This window comes from Centruroides sculpturatus, unplaced genomic scaffold (assembly GCF_000671375.1).
Source record: "Centruroides sculpturatus isolate CEXI.00-Female unplaced genomic scaffold, Cexi_2.0 scaffold154, whole genome shotgun sequence".
NCBI lineage: Eukaryota > Metazoa > Arthropoda > Arachnida > Scorpiones > Buthidae > Centruroides > Centruroides sculpturatus.
The window spans coordinates 257845-268312 of NW_019384392.1; the positions used below are offsets into that span (position 1 = coordinate 257845).

The 10468-nt window shown below is 27.7% G+C and overlaps 2 protein-coding genes across 2 annotated transcripts in view; both read right to left on the reverse strand.

Moving 5' to 3' along the window:
* Positions 1-8038, reverse strand: part of LOC111618246 (nuclear pore complex protein Nup155-like) — a 34615-nt gene extending 26577 nt beyond the window's left edge. Inside the window, exons 1-7 of the mRNA XM_023359732.1 lie at positions 7876-8038; positions 7650-7787; positions 2848-2944; positions 1631-1701; positions 1443-1535; positions 987-1138; positions 492-597 (exon numbers count right to left, since the gene is read on the reverse strand). Of these exons, the coding sequence (XP_023215500.1) occupies positions 492-597; positions 987-1138; positions 1443-1535; positions 1631-1701; positions 2848-2944; positions 7650-7787; positions 7876-8029 (811 nt within the window). The 5' untranslated portion in view covers positions 8030-8038. The remainder of the gene's footprint in view (positions 1-491; positions 598-986; positions 1139-1442; positions 1536-1630; positions 1702-2847; positions 2945-7649; positions 7788-7875) is intronic.
* On the reverse strand, positions 5984-6522 carry LOC111618256 (translationally-controlled tumor protein homolog). Its single transcript, XM_023359745.1, has one exon. It carries the CDS (start codon positions 6488-6490, stop codon positions 5999-6001), a length of 492 nt encoding a protein of 163 aa, XP_023215513.1. The 5' UTR covers positions 6491-6522; the 3' UTR covers positions 5984-5998.
* Positions 8039-10468: the final 2430 nt, after the last annotated feature.

The window sequence follows — 10468 nt, forward strand, 5'->3', positions numbered from 1 at the left end:
ATTTAATATTTTAAATTACAATAACAGTGAAAAATTCAATTTATTTTATAAATTGAATTTTACACATAATAAGAAAATTAAAACTAAAGTGTGAACCATAATAATAAATTTTGATCATTTCATGTAAAGAGTGTCACTCCAGAAAATTAAATGTATTGCCATTTTCATACATATGCAACTAAATTAAAAATGATTCAGCATTTCATGGTTATAATTGCAAATAAGCAAATTTTAACTTCCAAATATAAAAGTTCATGGCTACTTTTAGTAACCATATATTCAATATTTGAATAAATGTAAATAAATTAATATGAACAAATAGAATCTGTAAATTTGGAAAGTTATTGTAATTAAACTGTAATATTTATGCCTGTAGAAAGCTTCCTTGGTTATAATTATAATAAATTTTATATTACAATATTTAGTTAATAAAAAGTATAGTGGAAACATACAAAAGATAAGTGAAAATGTAAAAATTCATTATATCTTACCTTCTTCACTAAATGCGAAATTTAGAAAAGATGGAACAAGAAAAGATAAATAGCTACTTGAGTGATTGATTTTCTGACATTTTCTGCTAAACCAACCATCTCTGGCCTACAAAATTAATTCATTAACTACATGAATATAAAATATTATAAAAAAACATATTTCACATTTTAAAATGTTTCTATTTACATAACTATAAAAATATCAAATATATTTAACTTATTTTTCTATTTTTTCATTAAATACATAAAATATACTGACATGTCTCTTTTCTGAATATATATTGTTTAAAATTTAAATTAACTGAAGAAAAATTATTTTTGTAATCACTTTTCATCAATTGATTTTTCAAGGAAAAAAAATTAATAACCATGACTTTCTTCTCAGGAAAAATATAAAAATAATTCACTCAAGATACTGAATTTTACATTAAAAATATTTATTACAGTTCTAAACATTAATAGATAAACATTAAATATTACAAATAAAATCTATACCTGATATGCCAATTCATATAAACATCCATCTTTTCCTCCCATAAATATTCGACCATTATGAATTCCAGATATTGTCAACATGTATGAATTATCTGTAGGTATTGAGAAGAGAGGTTCTGCCAATAGATGCATTTCTTCATAAACAGGAGCATCTTTAAAAATAATGTTTGAAAAAAAATAAATGCAGCCATAAATGATTATTATATAAAATATTTTTTAACATTATGAAATTATCATATACCCTTTTTTTTATTATTGTTCTTCAGCTAATTTAAAGTTAAGAACATAACTCAAAATTATTTTTGTTATTAAAGTATCAGTTTTATTGCTCATTTTTAATTTTAATCTTAAAAGATATTAATTTGATTTTAATTTTTACTAACATTAACAGTTTTCAAATAAAGAAAAATATTTTAATCAACAGAATCAAATATGTAACATAATAAAATAACTCACTTTCTTGCTGCCTGTTAAAACTGACTCCTAACAAAACAATTTCTACTGGTGTTGTTAGACAAAGTAAAAATGATACATGATTAAGAAATATTCCTAAATAACAAAAAGCAACAGAAATTAGATCATATTAGTTTAAAAAATTTCATTAATTACTATTATTTCAAATAAAATAGATCAATTATATTTACCAGGTTTAGGTCTAACAAGGTTGACACTGAGAATAGTTTCACTCAAACCATCAAAATATGCAAGATCACCTCTAAATAAATAGTTACAATAATATTAATGTTTAATATATAACTCATAAATTTTGTTTATTCATAAATATAATGTAATTTTCTTTACTCCATTATCTTTAACTTTATGCTATAATCCATAATAACCCCAATTATTTTTAATTTCAGATTACTTGATTTTTATTATTTTTTACAATTACTTTATTACTTTTTGTCTTCAGTTTGATCAGCAACCTGATTGTGTGATTAATAAAATGATGTATTATTGTATATCATAATCTATTATAGTTTTCTTTGGACAACACTAATTCACACATCGTTGTCAGAAAATGTTACATAGTCCACAATGAAGTTTTTTTAGTAAATGAAATAATTCAAGTTAAAAAAATTTTTTTACAACTTCAAAATATAGTAAAATATTAATTTTCAGAAAAGATGACAAAACATTCTTATGTTAACAGTTTTCTTTGTATGCTACTGGTTAAAATCTGAAATTGTTTGCTATTTTGGATTCTGACATTGACCTTGGTTTCACCCTAATTTACAATGGGCTGTAAAACATTGTAGATGGAAAACATGTTCAATCTAAACTACACACAAAAAGTAAAATATCGGTCTACATTAACTTTCAAGATGTTATCATCATAAATAATACTTGTATGTCTATCTACCAACTTATAGTCTTTGCAGAACTTCTTTACAAATTTTAAAAATCACTTTAGTAAAGCATTATAACATCATTGATGATGACATAATACTTTACCAAATTCTTTTCATAAAATACTTGGTACTTGAAGAACCTAAAATACATTGAAAAATTGTTAAATACTACAAAGTAGGTTTATACATAATTTTGGAAAATTATTGTTTAATCTATTTGGAAATTATTATTTAGCTTATTTTCGTATACTCAAAACACAATTGCCTTAAATTGATTTATGTTATTCATACTTATAAGTTGTTATAATAATACCATCTTCTTGTAACAGGCATAAGCCTATTATAAATAAAGTTTATTGATGATGATATACTCAAAACACAATACAATTATTTATAGGCAAATAGCTTCTTACAAGATGCTATTTATAATTTATATAAGTATAATGCAATGTAAAGCTAAATAACAACAATTTATCAAACAAAAAATTTATATATTTAAAAAATCATACCCATCTTCATATCTCCAAATAAAAATATCACTGTCAATAGTAAGCCATGCTCTTTCAATATCTGTGAACAGTCCCATTTGACAATTACTTTGCATGTCTTCACAAGGTTAAGAATTCATAAAAGTATTCTTATATTTTCAACTAACAAAAAATAATTATTGAATTCTCTGGAATATAAATTGTACTTTATAACATATATTAAATTTTGAAAGACATTATTGCTTACATTTAAAATAATAATCTATTAGTACTTAATAAAAAAATTATTTCACAAAAGAAGAAAAATGAGAATTAGATATAAAGATTTTTAAATATAGTTCTAAAGCAGTGAGTGACCTGCAAGTTGCAGTTTGCCATCATTTTACTTAAAATCTTTACAAAAATCTGAATGTGGGCCACTTAATGATCTATGCAATAATTTTAAGGTACACATATTTGCTGAATTCCAAAGTTTTGTGTATGTAATGTGAAAGCAGTATCCTGCAGTTGTTGTGAAAAAGCTACTATTATGACCCTCAGATAGATAATCACATTATTTTCTTTTCACTTACATAAAGTTTGTTGTTATTTTTGTGATACAGATTAAAAGATTAAATATAGTAAAATTTGTATTTTTTTTTGTTATTTTTTAATTATTCAAATTAAATTTTGACCTATCTTCAGAAAAAGGTCTGCCATCTTGATTCTAAAGCAACATTATTTACAGCTGAATTAGTCATGCAAAGCAAAAAGTAAATTTAATATTTGATTTATTAGATTTAAATGTGTTTGTATTTTACCATATGAGTTATTGTTAAGTTCAATCAAAACAAAATAAAACTTACTAGAAATACACATCATACTTATAATATTTTAATGAATGCAAATTAACATTCTTAACATAATTTTCATCTTATGTATAACATTTTTCTAATAAAGTTTAATGAAAAATTACAAATTATAAAACTTAAAATTAATAATGCAAATATATTATTACTTTAATTTTTAAATCTATTTTCAAGTAAATTCAGTTATCTTATCACTCAGTATTCTATCAATTGGCATTTTAATTCAGTTTTTTATTTTTAATAAGATGTTTTTTATGATACTATTTTTATTGATATTTTCTATTTATTTAATTAAAAAAAAATCAATAAAAAGCATCTTAAGAATGAACATATATGTATGTTCATATGATGCATTCTATTGATTTTGTATATATAATGTATTATTCCAATTATTCTGAAATTTCACATTTTATGTTAAATTACTTTGCTATCTATTAACTTTCAATTCATATTCAATAATTTTAAATTTACAGATATGTTTTAATTAAATCTGACTGTTCAGGCTTAGTTAGCTAAATATGATAGTGTGAGAATTCAAAAGTGATGACCTTTTAAACTTTTCTAATGGGAGAAGAAAAACAAAACCCACACACTTCCGATGTCATACAATTTGGCAAACGATAAAGCCAATATAGATGGCCATATAAGGAACAATTATTATTAAGGTGCAAGACAAACGCTGACCTTAGTCACCTCTAGCAATTACTTCAGTTGGTTTGACAGCTGCTATCAAATGTATGAGGTGGAAAGAGTAACAATACCAGATAGAAATAGTAATAAATCTAAAGAAATGTTCAATTTCTGATAATTAACATAAACAAATCCCGGACGCAAGTCAACTTTAGATGAGATTGCATCAGACTTAGTATTTGCCAGTCCCTCCAGGACATGTATAAAAAGGGCTGAGGCACAGTCCTCCGGGCGGACATCCACTTTGGACATCAGGGAGCACCAGACCCATACCACCATTCCGTCCATCGCCACCCTTGCCTTCCCACCATAATCGCCGTCTGTCTGATGATCCTGACCTGAAGAGAAGGAAGACTACAAGTAAACTTCACCAATCCAGAATGTTTTGGCCAATGACCATACAACGAGACTGGGAACCAGAGGTAAACACACACAAAGAATTTAACCCTCTCTCTCTGGCCTTAGTTATAAGCTAGACTTAGGTTAGTTTGACTTAAAGGATACTGGGACCTATAAAGGCCCAGAACTTGGACGATTTATTGATGACCGTCTATCATTGTCGTGACTTAAAAGTATTTTTGATTATTCCCTTTTTGTAGCCTTTCGATTTGTACTCACTTTGTATCATTTTATAGTTTATTAAATGTGTTATTTGTTGAACCTGTGGACCTGTCTATAATTCTTTGCAGACATCTTGTTGACTTACTCATGCCTCCCCACTCGATAACGCCCTCCTAGCCATCACCTGACAACATAGCCAGTAAGTGGGGACAAGCTCGATGCTCTATGCCCTCAGTTCACATAGAGCAATAAAATATGAATCTTTTACTTAAATTAAGTAATCATTGTTCACTAGATAATAGATAATTTAAATGGAGCTTGTGGACATTATTTGATATCCTTCCAATTTTAGGGGTATCTGCAAAGCAGACGTGCACCAATGGGCAACCCTCTATCGAGCACTCTGTGTGAACTAGTTCATCATCATCTTGAAAAAGAGGTGCTCCCATTTTTTAATGATCAAATTGTTCCATACACCTGATATGTCAATGATGTTCTCATAATCTGGCAACAGAAATATGATTTAATCCACTACTTAAAAGCAGTCAACAATAATCCCTATAGCCTTTATCTCTGTATTGAGCAAGAAAGCAACCACAAAGTTCATTTTGTAGACATCCTTCTTACACTCAAAGATATCAACATTTCAACTAAGGTTTGTATAAAACTGGAGTTTAAACCACTATTCATTCCAACAGAATCTAGAGACCATATATATTTAAAACGTCAGCCTACAGAGCCCTAGTCAAAAGAGCATTCACTCACTGCACTATCATCATTGACAGAAAAATCAAACTAAACTACATCGCAAGCATAACAAAACAACATGAGTATTCTTCTAGCCTTGTCTAAAATCTCATGTGTAAATATCAAACTGGGTACACATCTAAAGACAAATCTAAAAGCCACAAAATCATCAGGTTTAACCAACATCTTCCTTGGGTATACAAACAAATTATGAGAACAAACCAACTTAGTATCTCTTACATGATATCAAATATCCAAATATCTTCACTTCATTACAGAATGCCAAGGACCCTATCAACACACACAGAATTCATCTGGGGTACATTCTATTCCCCATTGCAGACAACAGATTCAATAAAACAATGGAAAAACATCATGAAGGGCTTCTCACCATTTCCATCATCCCGATACTCCAAGATAGCTACCATACCATCAGGATTGGAACTTTCACCTAAGAAGAACTGGACCTCGCTCAATTTTGGTAAAATTTTTTTCACCGCTTCTGTAATTTTGGCTTTAGCATGATTGATTTCATCATCAGTTTTTCCAACTTCTTTCCATTTATCTTGAAGCATTTTGGTGTAACTTTTCAGATAATTTTTATAATCATTTTTGGAGAATCCAGTTTCTACAAGTCTTTGATTGAGCACCAAATCTAATCCACTTTCTACATATTCATCTGTTCCCTCATCAACTTCTTCAGCGGATGGATTTGCTCCATCTAACTGAATATCTCCTTGTTTTCTGGAGATGTGCCGACATTCGACTTCGAACAAACAATCGTCGACAAGCCTGCACTTGGAAGAATCGGTGAACATTTCATCGCAATTGATACTTCTGAAGGATCGACTGAAACATTACACAAAGCAAAAAGAAAAACAATATACTTTTACAATCAAATTCCAAGGAAGTAGTCTATATAGGAGCAATGGCTTGATCTCTTTACAAGCTTATCAAGAAGCACCATTATTCTATCCAAAATGGCCTTTCCACCACAATGTTAGAGACATTTGCAAATGAAAACAATATAACGGTACTTCTCAATGAAACAAGATTAATACACACTAGTAGGAACTGAACTATCTAAAAAATCTAAGGATTCTTGAAATATACAAAGCTAATTTTTAAGACATGGCCATAAATTACAGGGATGTAGATACATTCTCCAAAACATGGAGGTCTATTTTTGAAGTACAGTAGAGCATTGATTATCCGACTCCTGATCAACCGTCACATTGGTTAACCGACCGCGTTCTAGTCGGCAAATTCATTTGGCTAGTTTAATATTATTTTTGTTAAATTTTTTATGTTTTAGCTGGCAACACTGGCTTGACCATGAAAGGGATGCCAGTATTTAAACGAGGCTTAATTTTCTAATTACGAGTGGTTGTTTGTTTTGTGAGCAATAAAATAATTTAAAAATAATTTTTAACGATACAATAGCAATGATTATTATTTTAAAAAAATTTTGTTAGGCTTAACATCGATGAAAATTCAACACAAAGTAGGTTAATAGCAATATACTAATATACTAATTACATGGAATATACTAATATACTATACTAATAATGTATTTTTTCATACTTTTCGGTTATCAGTTTTTTCAGTTATCCGACCAACCCCAGTCCCCAATTGAGTCGGATAATTGATGCTCTACTGTATGACTATAAATTAAATTTTATTGCTTAAAAAAGAATCGTAAAGATCGCATTTTCCAATCAATGAAATGATTGCTCCATCTGTTTTTTAAGTGACATTCAAATTTTCATATTGATGTTTGACTGAAGATGACAATTTAAAAATTATCAAAAATGTTTGTTTATCATTATTTTTAGTAAGTATAATTTGTGCTGGATATTTCTGATATAATTACATGCATTGTATAAAAAAAATAATGAATTATAAAAAATATTATACATTCTAATTAATTAAAAACTATACTTGATATTAACTTAAATACAAATTTTAAAAAGATACGTCCAAACTGTTCAACCAATTCTACTGGAAGTGGAACACGATTCACAATTTTAACTTGAGAAAGTGATTTTAAACTGCTACCAAGACCTGTAACTCCAGGATAATCTTGATCTGTTAAGCCACTGACACTCGGAATACCTGTCAAATTGATTTTCACAATCAGAATTAAAGCTTTCAATATAAAATCACAAACTATAAAAGGATACATGTAAAATATATTCATTACCAGATGTTCCTTTTAGAAGATCAATTAGTTGTGTGTAAGAGCTATCCATTTGTAGATGTGCATCAACCATTCGAGCAGCAATTTCTAACGCTTCTTTTTGTTGGCTGCTTATATTAAATGCAGAACTTGGATTTGGTGCAAATTCAACAGCCATTTTTTATTTCTAGAAAATTTTAAATATTTTAATAACTTTCTTTTATAGAGAGATTCAATGTTTCTTAATAAGTTTATAAATGAAAATATTAATTATATTATTTTTAACATAATAAAATAATTTAAAACAGTTCTTAACTAGAAATATATTTTGATAAATAGAAACGCAATGTCAAAATTTAACTGATATGTAAATGAAAAATAAAATTATTAACTACTAATAATTTATTTAAGGCTAAGCTAAAGTTCTATACTTGCAATGTTGAAAACTTTATGGCAAAAGTTTTCAGAAACTAAAACTTTAATAATGAAATTTTTCACATTCATAAAGAATATTTTGAACTTATTACTCATCTTGGTCTAATAAATTAAAATTAGCTCCGATTATTTTAAAGCTCAATTTTTCACTTTAGCATTTGGTATTTATATTTATCACTATATGGCACTATGTGATTATATAATTTCTCAAAATGTTTACTTTCTTTGGTTTTAATAAATAATATAAATTTCCAGAAGAGTTATGAAAAATCAAATAGAGTGAGAAGCAAGAATGGAATGTTGACAATATTTTTAAATAGTTAATTAAATTAATTAATTTAATTTTTCTCACCGTTTCAAATGAGCATCTACATCACAAACTAAATGAAAATGCAAATTTTTCACCATGATAGCTATGAAGGTTTTGTCTTGTGGCATTGAAGTTGAGTGTTTTCATGACAACCCATTAATGACTGTAATGTTAATTTTGTTATTTTCCTTATCGACCCACATCTTCATAATTTTCAATTAAAATGAATGTTTATAGACAAGAATATAAAAAAAATAAAGAATAAAAAGCATGTAATATTCTAGACATTTATGAAAAAATGTTTTGCCAACTGAAAAAAAATGCAGTTGCTGACTTCAATGTGATGAAATGCAAAAATGGATAAATTAGTAAATGTCCTAAATGCAAAAAGATTAGGATTATATCTACTTTAAATTTTAAGGTGTATGCAAATCAACAACTATAGATAATGAAACTTTGATACATTTTGCATAATTTTCAATATAAGTTGTGATATGCTGTTGGATTCAAATAAAACTGGAATTCTTCCTTTGTGCTATGTGCAACAATCAATGTTTTGGTAAGTTTTGAAAGAAATACCACTTATAATGTGTCAAATGTAATTCTATTCTAATGTACTTCTAAGAATTATTCCATAATGACTAAAGTTTTCTAATCAATGCATTAATTTAATGTTTTATTTTTATTTTGCATAGAGATTCACAAACATATCACATATTAAAACAGAAAAAATGCTGTAGAATTAATACATATATATTAAGCAATATTATGTATGTTTTACTGTTATTTCACAAAATTGTAATAAAAGTATGATTTAATACTACTCACTTAAAATTTATAAGATATTTAAAAATTAAAATTTTATGTTTTAGAATATAAAATTCAAAATGTATAAAGTTTCAGCCCAATTCCACATCAAAACGTTCCATATGGCCCTTTACTATAGAAAGTTTGTTTGTTAAGTTATGGTAACGCAACACTTGGCGATCTGCCTAGGAGGGGATGCCTTCTGGGAGTTCCGGGAGGTCTTTTTAAGGGAAATTGGCCCCTATTTAGGGGTTACAGATGTGGAGAAAACCTGGAAAACTCCACATGGCCAGCCCATCCAAGCAAGGTGCAAACCCATGACTGAACTCCCAGTGTTCAGAGTACAAAGACCGATTGACTACTGGTGGGCTCTTACTATAGAAAGATTGCCCATCCTTGCATACTACAATTGCATATTATAGTAAAGGTTAAAGTTGTACCAGTATCTTCATTAGTAGAGATGTTTGAAAATGTTATTTTCTTTTTTTAAAGATTTTTTTTGTATATGAAATTTGGTGTTTTGTGTTACCATTACATAAAAATATTTGATTTGCTAAATAATTTTAAACATTTTACTGAAATTAAATTATAATGATAGTTAATCTCTATATTAGCTGCTATCAATCTTAGTCTCCTGTTAGTAACAACTTGACTATAAAGTATCTTGCATGTGTTGTCTGCCTATCTCTACAATTAAGCATGAAAACCACATTTCTCTGAACAGATCTTTATGTGAAAGTTTTAATCCAGCAGGGAGCTCACAATATTCACTTTCAAACAATCATTCAAACTGTTCCTTCAATGCAACCAGATAAATTGAATGCATTTCAAAAAAGAAAAAATAAAAGTGCATCATCGGTAAGAAAATATTTTGTTTTTCCATTAGCTTGTTTTTCATAAACAAACAAACTATAGATCAATCCTACAGTCCAAATGTCAACCAGAATTTATAGCTTGCAACTAGCTATAATTTAAATCAATTAATAAGCAATTATTTATTGTGACATCATCACAATGACTGGCTGCAATTTTTATATTTTTAATTTAACTTAAAATATATGCTCT

Excerpts from the sequence above, each read along its gene's own strand:
- LOC111618256 (XM_023359745.1), bottom strand. The coding sequence starts at position 6,490 with ATGTTCACCGATTCTTCCAAGTGCAGGCTTGTCGACGATTGTTTGTTC.